At 34.5% G+C, this 16,299-nt stretch overlaps 1 protein-coding gene across 1 annotated transcript; it reads right to left on the bottom strand.

Annotated features, from left to right (window-relative positions):
• Window positions 1-433: 433 nt before the first annotated feature.
• Window positions 434-16,004, bottom strand: syt12 (synaptotagmin XII). The gene is made up of 8 exons (XM_058766756.1): window positions 15,058-16,004; window positions 11,178-11,228; window positions 10,903-11,096; window positions 9,651-10,031; window positions 8,327-8,542; window positions 8,030-8,150; window positions 7,706-7,839; window positions 434-2,444 (listed from the first exon to the last, which is right to left on the bottom strand). Exons 2-8 carry the CDS (start codon window positions 11,218-11,220, stop codon window positions 2,271-2,273), a joined length of 1,263 nt encoding a protein of 420 aa, XP_058622739.1. The 5' UTR covers window positions 11,221-11,228; window positions 15,058-16,004; the 3' UTR covers window positions 434-2,270.
• Window positions 16,005-16,299: the final 295 nt, after the last annotated feature.

Here is a 16,299-nt window from a genome sequence, read left to right as displayed (position 1 = left end):
TTGGTCAAGCACGATTTTTGCAGTGACACCTGTTACTTTTCTCAACGATGAATGTCACCGTTATGTCACTGGCAGATTTGTTTTTTATCACAAGGTGCGAGATATGCATGGTTTACATAACAATACAAATTTAAGTGTACTTTTCTCTCACATTTCACACAAGAAAAAAAAAGAAAAAAGATATCATATGAACCAACGTGATACTTGTTACTTTTCCCATCGCTGATCATGTTGGACCAATCAGGATTGTTGGTTATGTCATCGTTACCTCATCGACAAATTTGTTTTGGTACGGGATTGCTTTAACATTGAATAACATTTAACTGCAAATTTGCTGGTCTTATTATTATACTTGTAAATAATATTATTTAGATAATGCAATACCAATTTACTTTCACATCTCACACAAGAAAACAACAATATTGACTTCATATGAAACAAACCACATAAAGCATTTTTATTTAAACAATTCATTTGATTGCAATATGTCCTACATTACATGTGCATGCATTGTAAAGTTATGTTTTACCATTCTTTAAATCTTTTAAAGTTCACCAACATTAGATGTACACTGCAAATGAGAATATTGCTTCTATTAGGGTGAGTTTGGCACAGAATGAAGTTTAATGACAAGCTTAAAATATTTTGTTAGTAGTAAAAACGAATCACAACATTTGCAGCACTTCATCAAATCAAATGACTTCACTGCAAGAAGCTCAAATCTGATATTCATTCTACAAAACATTTTAGGTGTTTAGGATGTAGGATGTGATTCACAGATTTTGGTATGAAGTTTCTACATTCTGTCATCAAAAGATTTAATTATTGCGGCAGTTAAAACATTTCTACATTTTCTTTTGTGCCGAAGAAAACTGTGAAAGGAAAAATATATCGGTTTATACATATTCCAGTTTGATATGAATGCATGTATTTTATGCAGTGTTGGGGTAATGCATTACAAAGTACAAAACTACAAAGTACATGTTTTTGTGATGAAATAAAGTAGGGAATTACTCTTTATTTTTCAGTAATCCGGTAACAGTTACTATTTTGAAGTTACTTGCGCTACATATATGATTTTAATGTACTAAGGCTAATTTAACAACTATATTTAAGGTCCAACAACAAATATACCATTGATCAAAAAGCACTTTCTTACATTTTGACATGCTAACCAAGTATGAGGATGGCAGAAAAGAGTGGCTCTCTTGTGAAATGGGAAATAAATTGTATTCTAATATGCATGTTATAAATCCAAAGTAATTGAAATTTATGCCCTGGCAGAAAAAAAGAAAGAAAGAAAAAGAAAAAAAAAATCTCAGCCACACTGAACTGCAATCTGAATTTGACAAATTGGCCAAGTGAAATTAATCTGTTTAAGATTGGATTTTAGAATTGATTAACTTTATTAATTAATTAAAATAATATCTAATGTTACTACTGTTCAGAGCAATTAATAATCACACTGCTATTCAAAACATAAGAGGTAATTATTAAAAGACTACTGTTTTTCAGCAACCTCCCCAACACTGAATTTATAAAGTACTTGCACGCCCCCTAGTGGTAAAATGCATTAGCCAAAATAAATTTAAAAAAATAAATAAATTTGGTACTTTGATTAAATGTACTCAAATACCTTAAAATAAACGTAACAACTAAATTAACAAAAATAAATAAAAGTAAAACAGAGCACTTCAATGCTGCGTTTGATACGTGACGTGGCTCCATGGTGCCACTATTAGGCTAATAAGTGTCATAGCACTTGCCTGAGAAAATGGACAGAAAGTCCCAAAGTTGTTATGCCGTATATTTGTTATTTTAATGTGTTTAAGCAGAGAAAAATAAGACTATTCAAAATCCCAATAATAGTAATAATAATAAATATTTATGGCCAAACAAATAATAATTTTTCCTTTTTTATTCTTTGTACAACAGAATGTGGCTACAATTTCTGTCACATTTTACACTCCACCCAAAGGCTGCGGCACACAACCAGCCACCCTGTTATCATATGTAGAAATGAAGTTAACCTGGATAAGAAAACCTGGATTTCAAAGACCCTTACAGATGAGACATCCTGAGCCGCTGATTTCTCTTTCTCTTTCTCTTTCTCTACAGTCTTTACAGTTTTCTTTACAGTTCCATCCATCCTCGGGACAGCTGAGACACAAAGACTTTCTCTTAATATTCAACGTCGTTACTGTTAGGACAGTTAGACAGTAGGCACCATGCAGACAGGAGTCAGAGGACAGGGGTCAGGACTCAAGGACTTAGGTCCTCCGGAGCGGGTGCCACATTGAAACCGGTTTCCGCAGAGTCGCCAGCATCTGGTTCCAGTGCGTTATTCCCATTCCACTGGCCTCTGGCCCAATGATCACATGACCCACGTTTTCACCACGGCCGTCCTCTGTGCTCTCAGCGACCGTCACTCTCAGAGAGAGATCCTGAAAAACACCAACAAACCTTACAATCACTGACGATAGACAGACAGACAGAATACAGTCAGACAGACAGACAGACAGACAGACAGACAGACAGATAGATAGATAGATAGATATGACAGACAGACAGACAGACAGACAGACAGACAGACAGACAGACAGACAGACAGATAGACAGATAGATAGATAGATAGATAGATAGATAGATCACTAAATAGGTCTATACCGATAGATAGATAGATAGATAGATAGATAGATAGATAGATAGATAGATAGATAGATAGATAGATAGATAGATAGATAGATAGATAGATAGACTAAATAGGTCTATACCGATAGATAGATAGATAGATAGATAGATAGATAGATAGATAGATAGATAGATATGACAGACAGACAGACAGACAGACAGACAGACAGACAGACAGACAGATAGATAGATCACTAAATAGGTCTATAGATAGATAGACAGACAGAAACAGATAGACAGACAGACAGACAGACAGATAGATAGATAGATAGATAGATAGATAGATAGATAGATAGATAGATAGATAGATAGATAGATAGATAGATAGATAGATAGATAGATAGATAACTAAATAGGTCTATACCGATAGATAGATAGATAGATAGATAGATAGATAGATAGATAGATAGACAGACAGACAGACAGACAGACAGACAGAGAGATAGACAGACAGACAGACAGACAGACAGATAGATAGATAGATGGATAGATGGATAGATGGATAGATGGATAGATGGATAGATGGATAGATGGATAGATGGATAGATAGATAGATAGATAGATAGATAGATAGATAGATAGATAGATCACTAAATAGGTCTATACCGATATATAGATAGACAGACATCACTAAATAGGTCTATAGATAGATAGATAGACAGACAGACAGACAGATAGATAGATAGATAGATAGATAGATAGATAGATAGATAGACAGACAGACAGACAGACAGACAGACAGACAGACAGATAGATAGATAGATAGATAGACACACAGACAGACAGACAGACAGACAGATAGATAGACAGATAGATATAATGACAGACAGACAGATAGATAGATCACTAAATAGGTCTATACCGATAGATAGAAAGATAGATAGATAGATAAATAACTAAATAGGTCTATACCGATAGATAGACAGACAGACAGACAGACAGACAGACAGACAGATAGATAGATTTAACACTAAATATGTCTATAACGATAGACAGACAGAAACAGATAGATAAACAGACAGACAGACAGACAGACAGATAGACAGATAGACAGATAGATAGATAGATAGATAGATAGATAGATAGATAGATAGATCACTAAATAGGTCTATACCGATAGATAGATAGATAGATATATAGATAAATAACTAAATAAGTCTATACCGATAGATAGACAGACAGACAGACAGACAGACAGACAGACAGACAGACAGATAGATAGATTTAACACTAAATATGTCTATAACGATAGACAGACAGAAACAGATAGATAAACAGACAGACAGACAGACAGACAGACAGACAGATAGACAGATAGATAGATAGATAGATAGATAGATAGATCACTAAATAGGTCTATACCGATAGATAGATAGATAGATAGATAGATAGATAGATAGATAGATAGATAGATAGATAGATAGATAGATAGATAGATAGATAGATAGATAGACTAAATAGGTCTATACCGATAGATAGATAGATAGATAGATAGATAGATAGATAGATAGATAGATAGATAGACAGACAGACAGACAGACAGACAGACAGACAGACAGATAGATATAACACTAAATATGTCTATAACGATAGACAGACAGAAACAGATAGACAGACAGACAGACAGACAGATAGATAGATAGATAGATAGATAGATAGATAGATAGATAGATAGATAGATAGATAGATAGATAGATAGATAGATAGATAGATAGATAGATAGATAACTAAATAGGTCTATACCGATAGATAGATAGATAGATAGATAGATAGATAGATAGATAGATAGACAGACAGACAGACAGACAGACAGACAGAGAGATAGACAGACAGACAGACAGACAGACAGATAGATAGATAGATGGATAGATGGATAGATGGATAGATGGATAGATGGATAGATGGATAGATGGATAGATGGATAGATAGATAGATAGATAGATAGATAGATAGATAGATAGATAGATAGATAGATCACTAAATAGGTCTATACCGATATATAGATAGACAGACATCACTAAATAGGTCTATACCGATATATAGATAGACAGACAGACAGACAGATAGATAGATAGATAGATAGATAGATAGATAGATAGATAGACAGACAGACAGACAGACAGACAGACAGACAGACAGATAGATAGATAGATAGATAGACAGACAGACAGACAGACAGACAGACAGATAGATAGACAGATAGATATAATGACAGACAGACAGATAGATAGATCACTAAATAGGTCTATACCGATAGATAGAAAGATAGATAGATAGATAAATAACTAAATAGGTCTATACCGATAGATAGACAGACAGACAGACAGACAGACAGACAGACAGATAGATAGATAGATTTAACACTAAATATGTCTATAACGATAGACAGACAGAAACAGATAGATAAACAGACAGACAGACAGACAGACAGATAGACAGATAGACAGATAGATAGATAGATAGATAGATAGATAGATAGATAGATCACTAAATAGGTCTATACCGATAGATAGATAGATAGATATATAGATAAATAACTAAATAAGTCTATACCGATAGATAGACAGACAGACAGACAGACAGACAGACAGACAGACAGACAGATAGATAGATTTAACACTAAATATGTCTATAACGATAGACAGACAGAAACAGATAGATAAACAGACAGACAGACAGACAGACAGACAGACAGACAGACAGACAGACAGACAGACAGACAGACAGACAGACAGACAGATAGATAGATAGATAGATAGATAGATAGAGTGTTGTGACCTGCAGGACTATGGCTGGCACTGAGAAGATCATAGCCTCATTGAAGATTGGATTAGTATCATCTCTTTTTATGGATGTCTTCTTTTTACTGATCTTCCTGTCGTCCTGGAGCAGGTACACCTTCACAAACGGATCTGTTCACATGGAAACAGACAGAATTCAGTTCATGATTTTCACACATTATGTTTTTCAAAGTAGCAGATGTTCCTGGATTCTATTTCTAGAACAACATTCCAATAAACTAGATGCTGTTCCAGCTCTAAGACTAACTGATATTCAGTTGATAAAAATATTGATTCAGGAGAATCTAGCTCAGCTTCACACCTGCTGTGGTCTTTCCGTTAGTCCAGACCAGGTTCTTGGCTTTGGCAATGACCACGGTGAGACGTTCTGCAGTCGGCAAATAACTGAGAGACAACAGGATCTCACCGACGGCATCCACAGCCTAAAAAGAAACATCATACCAAATTAAACAAAAAAATAGATCAGTTTTTGAACAGCTTCTGTGAACTGAACCCTCTGAACAAAATGATTCACCATGATTTGAACTTTCTGTTACTACATACAGTGAGGACATTGTAGAAGGGAATGCGCATTTTACTGAATTTCATTTTCATTTACCTTGTTGATGTCCTGCAGGTAGAGCCAGGCGTTAAACGGCCGGAACGTCAGGTCCAGATCCGACAGTTTGAGTTCTGCCACTCCAGCACTGATGTTCCGTTCATCTGAATCCACACCAAAGGTGGAGAATCGCAGACTGTTCTCCTCCAGATTTACTGTATCCAATGGAATAGAGAAGCGCCGTCAAACATCACAGTGAAGGCATTTCTCTGGACCTGCAGAAGAGAATGACAGACAGACAGATAGATAGATTTAACACTAAATATGTCTATAACGATAGACAGACAGATATAACACTAAATATGTCTATAACGATAGACAGACAGATAGATAGACAGATAGATAGATAGATATATAGATAGATAGATAGATCACTAAATAGGTCTATACCGATAGATAGACAGATAGACAGACAGATATAACACTAAATATGTCTATAACGATAGACAGACAGACAGACAGATAGATAGATAGATGGATAGATGGATAGATAGATAGATAACTAAATAGGTCTATACCGATATATAGATAGATAGACAGACATCACTAAATAGGTCTATACCGATAGATAGATAGATAGATTTAACACTAAATATGTCTATAACGATAGACAGACAGATAGATAGACAGACATCACTAAATAGGTCTATACCGATATATAGATAGATAGACAGACATCACTAAATAGGTCTATACCGATAGATAGATAGATCACTAAATAGGTCTATACCGATATATAGATAGATAGATTTAACACTAAATATGTCTATAACGATAGACAGACAGATAGATAGATATATAGATAGATAGATAAATAACTAAATAAGTCTATACCGATATATAGATAGATAGATCACTAAATAGGTCTATACCGATAGATAGACAGACATCACTAAATAGGTCTATACCGATATATAGATAGATAGATTTAACACTAAATATGTCTATAACGATAGACAGACAGATATAACACTAAATATGTCTATAACGATAGACAGACAGATAGATAGATAAATAACTAAATAGGTCTATACCGATATATAGATAGACAGACAGATATAACACTAAATATGTCTATAACGATAGACAGACAGAAACAGATAGACAGATAGATAGACAGACATCACTAAATAGGTCTATACCGATAGATAGAAAGATAGATAGATAAATAACTAAATAAGTCTATACCGATATATAGATAGATAGATATATAGATAGACAGACAGAAACAGATAGACAGATAGACAGACAGACAGATAGACAGACAGAAACAGATAGATAAACAGACAGACAGATAGATAGATATATAGATAGATAGATAAATAACTAAATAGGTCTATACCGATAGATAGATAGATAAATAACTAAATAGGTCTATACCGATATATAGATAGATAGATAGATAGATAGATAACTAAATAGGTCTATACCGATAGATAGACAGATAGATAGATTTAACACTAAATATGTCTATAACGATAGACAGACAGACAGATAGATAGATAAATAACTAAATAGGTCTATACCGATAGATAGAAAGATAGATAGATAGATAGACAGACATCACTAAATAGGTCTATACCGATATATAGATAGATAGATAGAGTGTTGTGACCTGCAGGACTATGGCTGGCACTGAGAAGATCATAGCCTCATTGAAGATTGGATTAGTATCATCTCTTTTTATGGATGTCTTCTTTTTACTGATCTTCCTGTCGTCCTGGAGCAGGTACACCTTCACAAATGGATCTGTTCACATGGAAACAGACAGAATTCAGTTCATGATTTTCACACATTATGTTTTTCAAAGTAGCAGATGTTCCTGGATTCTATTTCTAGAACAACATTCCAATAAACTAGATGCTGTTCCAGCTCTAAGACTAACTGATATTCAGTTGATAAAAATATTGATTCAGGAGAATCTAGCTCAGCTTCACACCTGCTGTGGTCTTTCCGTTAGTCCAGACCAGGTTCTTGGCTTTGGCAATGACCACGGTGAGACGTTCTGCAGTCGGCAAATAACTGAGAGACAACAGGATCTCACCGACGGCATCCACAGCCTAAAAAGAAACATCATACCAAATTAAACAAAAAAATAGATCAGTTTTTGAACAGCTTCTGTGAACTGAACCCTCTGAACAAAATGATTCACCATGATTTGAACTTTCTGTTAATACATACAGTGAGGACATTGTAGAAGGGAATGCGCATTTTACTGAATTTCATTTTCATTTACCTTGTTGATGTCCTGCAGGTAGAGCCAGGCGTTAAACGGCCGGAACGTCAGGTCCAGATCCGACAGTTTGAGTTCTGCCACTCCAGCACTGATGTTCCGTTCATCTGAATCCACACCAAAGGTGGAGAATCGCAGACTGTTCTCCTCCAGATTTACTGTATCCAATGGAATAGAGAAGCGCTCGTCAAACATCACAGTGAAGGCATTTCTCTGGACCTGCAGAAGAGAATGACAGACAGAGATGTTTCACTATCACTGACGATATTAAATTTTCACTTTTGCAGCCGGGTTCTACGTAGCTAGCTAGCTATTTGAATAAGAACACCTCCGAGCCATATACAAAGTCTATTCACTTGTCTTGTGTGGGCACGCCCCAAGGAAGAGAGGGGCGGGGTGAGTAGTAACTCATTAACATTTAAAGGTAAATGCACCAAAACGGGTCACCATTGAAGAATTTTAACAAAAATATGTTACAGACATTTCATGAAGACCTTAAAGAATCATACCAACTTATGGAAAATGGGCATCCAATGTCTCCTTTAATTAGCATTAATGATGTTTATATGGACATTTAAATGATTATTTTACACCCCTTTAAAGATCCATTTAAAAGCATTTAAGGATGTTTTTGTAATTGAAAAGTCTTCTATATTTAAATGAGCTCTGTTCTGATTGGCTGACCTCTTTACATATTGTTAACTAAAACTAAAACTATTAAAAATTGTTTTTGTTATTCAAAATAAAGCATAAATAAAATATACTTATTAGACGAAAAACCTAAACTTAAAAACCTTAACTGAAAATGAGAAATGTTGACTGAAATTAAATAAGTTAAAGTAGAAGTATTAAAATTACTAATAAAAATAAAATCGAGAAATATTAAACAACAAAAACTAATTCAATTGACAAACGCACATAAAACTGCTAAAACTGCAAATAAATTATAATTAAAAATAAATAAATACTATAATAGCATATAAATAAAATAACACTGATATAATAATAGTAATATTGTTGCTAAACACCGAATAGACTTTGACTTAATAATGTGTTCATGGTTTGACTTCAACAATAAAATTAAAACTGAAAATATAAAAATGAAAGCTAATTCAAAACATTAATAAATACTGTAATTGTATATAAATAAACTAACACTGATATTGTTGCTGAAAACTACAAAGACTTTGAAATATTAATATGTTGATGGTTTTGACATCGATATGTGGCAATTTCTTTTGTAAATTCATCTTTTAAACTTTAATATCAAACTGGCAGGAAAAATCCATATTGTTCACGATAAAGCAGGAGTCTAATGGTTTAATACCTGCGTGGCCCCCAGGCTGATCTGCTGAGGGACCAGAGTAACGGTGATGTAGCAGCCCAGGAAGTTCTCCTCCTCCTTCTCCAGCAGGTCTTTACCCTGGTGCAGTGAGACGAGCAGAAGTGAAGCCCGAGTGTCCAGCTCCAGCGTGACCTCCAGCTGTCCCACCGTGAAGTCGTGCCCGAAGGTCTGAGCAACGGAGGAGATGGAGCACAGCGATTCAGAGGACGCGGAGCGGTTCAGGGTTCCTCCGCTCAGATTTAACTCTCGACTCATCAACTCCAGCGTTCCCAGATCCCGAAGACCATCTGGAGTGTCCAACAGCTGGAGACTCGGCTTTCGGCTCGCAGTGGACACCCTCCGCTGGTTGGAAGCTGCAACGCGCTGCATGAAAACCAATAAGCACCATATTATAAACACAGTATTTTCTTTCATTTGTTATTATACAAATTTATAAATTATTGTAATACTTATGTATTGTAAATTGTACATATATTGTGTATATACGATTTTTATTATTCAAATTATAAGATTATCTTTTATTTGTTATTATATTAAAATTGTGTGTGTATACACACTGTATACATACTTTTACACAAAAAAGTTAAACTGTTAGAATAAATTTCTGTGCCAAAACATGCACCAGTTTCAAAACCCCAGCTCACTTCATATAATGTTATATAATAATAATATATAATACTAATATTATATATTATTATATATGTTCAATGTTAATATAATTAATTCATATCAAATTCATTTTTAAGGTTTAAGATTTAAATTAATATATATACTTTTTTATTTTGACATTGCATATATATATATATATATATATATAATTTTAAATTCAATTAATTAATTAATTAATTAATTAATTACAATTCAGTAAATTAATTTGTATGTTTAACTGTTAAAACAAATTTGGAAATTATTTTTCTCAAATTTTCTGTGGACCCCTTGTAGACACCAGTTTGAAAAAAAACGTAATTTTTAATTAACTTAATTACAGAAAAGTGGTTGTTTTAATGATAATGAATTATTATGATATCTATTTATTATAAATTATTATATGCTTTTTAAGAATTAAATAATACGATTAATTTAAAAATTCAGAAAATTCTATCCAAATTTGTATTATAATATAATAATTAATTTTTTTATTTTTTTTATTTGTATTAAAATACATTTCATAATTTTGCAGACCCCATGTGGAAAAGCAGTGCTTAACTTAATTACAGAAAAGTGGTTTGATTACCTTCTGTCTGACCTCAGAGTGGGAGGAGCCATATTTCTCCTGCAGGTAGCGGTAGTGGAAGTTTGGGTACGGAGATGGAGTCGGGAAGGAGCCGGATTTATATAATTTCCACAGATTCACTATAACCACAGTGAACAGAACCAGGAACCCAAACACGAACAAACACACCTCCCAGCCAGGCGGGTTCAGCACCACTGACACACACACACACAATCAGAAACTCACTTAAAGGAACTCATATGAAATGAAGATATGTATGAATGATGACTGCTCACCGCTCAGATGATATTCAGAAATATCCTGACCCTGCACAGACATAATGCCACCTGAAACACACAGCACAACACAACACTTTCGTAAACACGTCATTCATTTAACATGGTAACCAGAGTTACCACAGTTATTGTTATCACAAACCATAATAAATGTATGACTTACTTCAGACAGCGCCTTACAAGTAATATACTGTGGTTGTACTGTGGTAAAGTAATGGATTCCTATAAGACCATGGTACTATGGTACTTTTGAATTCTAAACATATTCATGGTACGCAATACTCCAGGGTTCTTGAAAGAATACCATGTTATTCCCATTGTGCAAATCAAAAAATACCATGGTAAAAACATGTTAGCATCATAGTACATGCAAAAAAAAAAAAAAAAGCCATAAAACATGATATTTTTGTGGCACATCAAAATAGCATTAAAATACCATAGTATAGTATAATATGGTATTACCATAGTAGTACATATGCAAATGTCCTATGGTATTACCATGGTAAAAAAAAAAAAAAAAACATAATAAAATTGATGTGCCGCCAAGTGTGCATGTAATGAAATGTCCAGAAAAACATGGTATTAACATGGCCCATATCCAAATAACATTAAAATATTGAAATAGTATTACCAAAAATAACATGGTATTATCATGGATACAAAATAAATGGTACAAAATGTGGTGTTGTGAAGGTGCATGCAAATAAATGCCCAGAAAAACATGTCATTATCATGATCACATCCAAATAACATTAAAATACTATAGTATTACCATGGTACATATCCAAAATACCATAGCATTAACACAGCACATATATAAAACCAATAAAAAACATGGTTTTTACTATGTAACATGTAAAAAAAACATGGCTTTACCATCATACTTTTTCAAGAAATCATATTACTGTAGTAATAAATCATTATTAGAATATCTATGCTCTGTAAATTATTATATATAATATTTAATATTAATTAATAAAACACATTTACTTTTAATTAAAATAAGTATTTTTATATTAATACTATTCTATTATTTTACTCTGTTAAATTCCATTCAGACATGTATTATAATAATTTATATTTTTTACTGATAAAATACATTTTGTAATTTTTTCTCAAATTTTCTGTGGACCCTTTGCAGACTCCAGTTTGGGGTATTACCATGGTAAATGCCCAAAAAACACGGTTTTAATTGGTATTTATAAATTCATAATAATTTGTATTTTCATTATTATTATTATGGTTTTAATGTTGCAAGTGGTATAATAGCTTTCAGAATATTTCTCTCCTTTTAATTCCTTTTTTTCATGACAATGGTGACTAAGTTACCACATTTTTATTATAAGAACTGCAGTTACTATGGTATTTTTGACCATCCGATCATGAGAGAAAACTTCAGATAGGAAAAAAGTGAGAGGCGTGTATGCTGTGAGTCACGCCGAGACTTGTGGGTAATCAGATGAAGGGAGCAGCGGGAGCAGAGAGAAGACTTCTGTAGAAGATTAGACAACGGGCCAATTAAAGCTTCTCACAGCGCTCACGTGTTCACAGCCGCAGGGTTATGAGCGCTGGCTCGGGGCATTCTGGGTTTCACATGTCTGCTGTGAAATGAATATGTGTTGAAGGCGTTCTGTCAGGTATATCAGCAGCAGCTCTGTGCTACGGCCCACGCTCTGTCTGTAATGACTACAGGAGCACAGATGGACACACACACACTCTTGGATCAGTGATACCGTCTGGACGCTGGAGCCAGTATCCCAAAATAATTTCCCAAATGGCACATTGACTTGTGAGCTGTAAACCTTCATCTTGATAAACAATGAATCACGGAGCAGAAATCCCGAGCCTGCTTTCTTCAGCTGGTTTGTTTCCTTTTAGGTCGTGCAGAAAAGTAGTGATCGCTTCTCTTGCTGTTTATGATGCCATTAGTGAAATAAGACTGAAGTGGCTGCGTAGAGGTTATTTATCTAAGTCTTTATCTAACAGACCTAAAGGCTTAAAGCAATAGTTCAGCCAAAAATAAAAATTAAATCTGCCACTCAAACTTGTGCAGTTATTTTAGTAGGCTATTGTTTATATAGCTATTTATTAATATTTGTAATTTTATGTTTTCATTTTAATTGTAAATTAAGATTGTTAATTTGTCATTTTTATTGGTTTTATTTAGCCAGTTTTTGATTTTCAGTTTTAGTCATTTTCATCCTTCAGCTTAAGCTTTTTCAATTAGTTAGTTATATATATATATATATATATATATATATATATAATAAACTTATATATAGGTTATACATTATATATATATAGGTTTTAAAGTTTATTTATTATTTTTAATCAAATATAATAGCCTATGTTATGTTAGAAAGGTATATGTTTAACTTATAGGTTCAGCTAAAAACTGTCCTCATGCTGTTATTTTAATGTTTATATCCATAGTATTTATTAATATTTTTAATTTTGTACATTTTCAGTCTTATTATTATTATTATTTTACATTATTTATATTATTATTTAATATTATTTGTGTGTGTCATTTTTATTACATTTTTAAATTGATCAAATTTTGAATATGGTAATCATATTACAATTTTCTAGATAAAACATAGCCTAAATGTATCATAAATGTAAAAATGCATTTTAATATAAGGTTTGCAGAAAGTTGATTTTTTCCCCCCCTGATAATTATATAATAAACAGAATGAATAGCCTAGTTAATAGTAATAAATAATAATGAATACTGACAACCAAAGACCAATTTAAAACATTTAGTTTCATTTTAAACCAACATTTTGCATAAAATCTGTTTTTTGTGTCTGAAAAGAAATTCATAATTTTTATTGATGGGGGGGTTGAAATATCCCTTCAAAGATCTGTATCATCCATGAAACCCTAAACGCAAGTTAATATACTGGAAAAAGCATCTAAACTGATTAAAGCTTGAAAACAAATCGATTTTCTTCTAAAAGCATCTCCACCGACAAGCGCTGATATTCCAGGAGCCCCGAGGCGAGTGTCCGCGGCCGCGTGACAGCCAAACTAAATCACGAGAGCTAATCAAGATGCTTTGAGCGGCTCTAATCATTCAGATATGATTGTTTCCCAGCGGACAGCGCTGCATGCAGAGCGGATGAAATAGGGGCCGCGATCAGGAGCGGCTGGAGGGGCTCGAGTCTGCACTGTCAGCTTCTCTCGCGCAGGACTGAAGGAAGCGAACGCTAATAAATCAAGCGTGCATTTAATCTCCAGAATGACTCATAATAACACTTACACTGAAACACAAGTGATGAGAGATGCTGCCTGCAGGAGGAAACCTCTCTGGAGAAAGACCAACCGGAGGAGGGGAGTGTTTGGGGGTTACAACCCTACCAGAACAACTGACACACAATATAAACAACGACAAAACTCGATAACTGCCACACACAACACACACAGACAAACAAGTGCACAAAAACTCCTAAAATACACTCCAAAAACTAACACAACAAAACAAACACACACACACACAGACCGTGTTTGCATTTCCCAGTTGTTGTACGGGGGCCGCGGTGTTTTATTTGACTCTTGGGTGTTAAATTAATGCCCCCCATCAGAGGAGGGTCCAATCACGATCACCATGGCAACCACCCGAACCGCGGGCACGCGCACTGCATCAGCACGTGAACGGGCCTGAACTTCCAGTTGCACACAAACCAAAACCAACAGGCAGAAAACGCTTGGCAATAATTATGCATGTCTGAATACATTCTAATAAATCACTGTATGAAATCATATGCATATAAATTCATAATGTAGGATAAACTCGCGACATTTGCAGCATATGCACGTGAAATATGCGCGCTCATAAACAGCAGATTTTGCGCGCTTATGTGTGTTCTTACGTTACCTTCAGCAGTGTCTGTTTCTCCCGCTCCTGCTCGCGCACACTTTCATCCATCAATTAACGCGCATTCAAGCATCAGATGCACGTGCAGGACCCGATCGCTTCTGACGCGCGTTTAGATCCGATCTGAAGTGAGTCTGGGTTTTCCTCTGCGCATGATGAAGATCTGAATGCAGGAGTCCCACCCCTGCAATGCAACTTCAGCATCAACACACACACGGACGCACGCGCGCACACACACACACACACACACACACACACACAGAGAGAGAGACGAATAGGGAGAAGAGGCTTGCTGTCACACTGAATATTTCTCAGGGTTGATTTAGGCACACTGAAGTCTTGGCTGCAGCATGCTATTGAACATTTCCACCGTTAATAGCCAAGAAAAAGATACATTGCACTGACCGTTCAATAAAGCTTTGTGCTTTTGTGACAACATGCCCCAATAGTGGCACTATATGGGGTAAGTTGTCACAGCGGAACCTGAAATTAAACAGCCCATTATATTTAAACAGCAAAACAAACTAAGACAGCAAATGCGTCACAATACAAAAACATCGAAAACGTTACAAATACTTCAACTAAATGGTTAAAATACAGCCTGCATGTATGCAAATAAACAAATTAGTCCTGAGAACACTTCTGTTTTAGCACTCCACCTTCATTTTATATGATACTGGTTATTTTGTTTGCAAAAGTGTTCTAATTTGTGTAGTTGGACCTCTGACTTCGATAATTCGGATAGATGGCCTACTTCAAAGAATACCATGGTACTACCAAAAATACATGGTAGTACCAGAACACATAATATCCGAGTATCTCACGTCTCCGAGTGGCCATAAATAACACCACCAACATTATCTTCTTGTTTTTTTTTTCCCCCAACAAAGTACAGTAAACTATTTGCGCTATAAAATGGTGTGTTTGTGATTATAATTAGTTAAAATAATATGCTCACAAATACCAGTACTTTGCACCATAACAGATTGTTTTCGCACAGCTAAAATAACTTGAAACGGCTGAGACCGGAAGTCTCGCACATTCACGATAAAAACGCCCGGGATTACATTGAAAATAGATTGGTAACGTTTCAGAAGTTGTTTTTGATTGGTCAGGCACAAGGGGTAAAACCTGTCATTTAATTTTTTTTTTTTTTGCTATGTATCTTCAGCTCAACAGCTATTAAAGTTTGTTCATGTATACATTTTTAATAATACTTATTAATACAAATGTAGTATTCAT

Source organism: Onychostoma macrolepis, chromosome 25 (assembly GCF_012432095.1).
Source record: "Onychostoma macrolepis isolate SWU-2019 chromosome 25, ASM1243209v1, whole genome shotgun sequence".
Lineage (NCBI taxonomy): Eukaryota > Metazoa > Chordata > Actinopteri > Cypriniformes > Cyprinidae > Onychostoma > Onychostoma macrolepis.
Note: the sequence above shows the minus strand (reverse complement) of the source record. Positions and strands in the feature narration are given on the sequence as shown.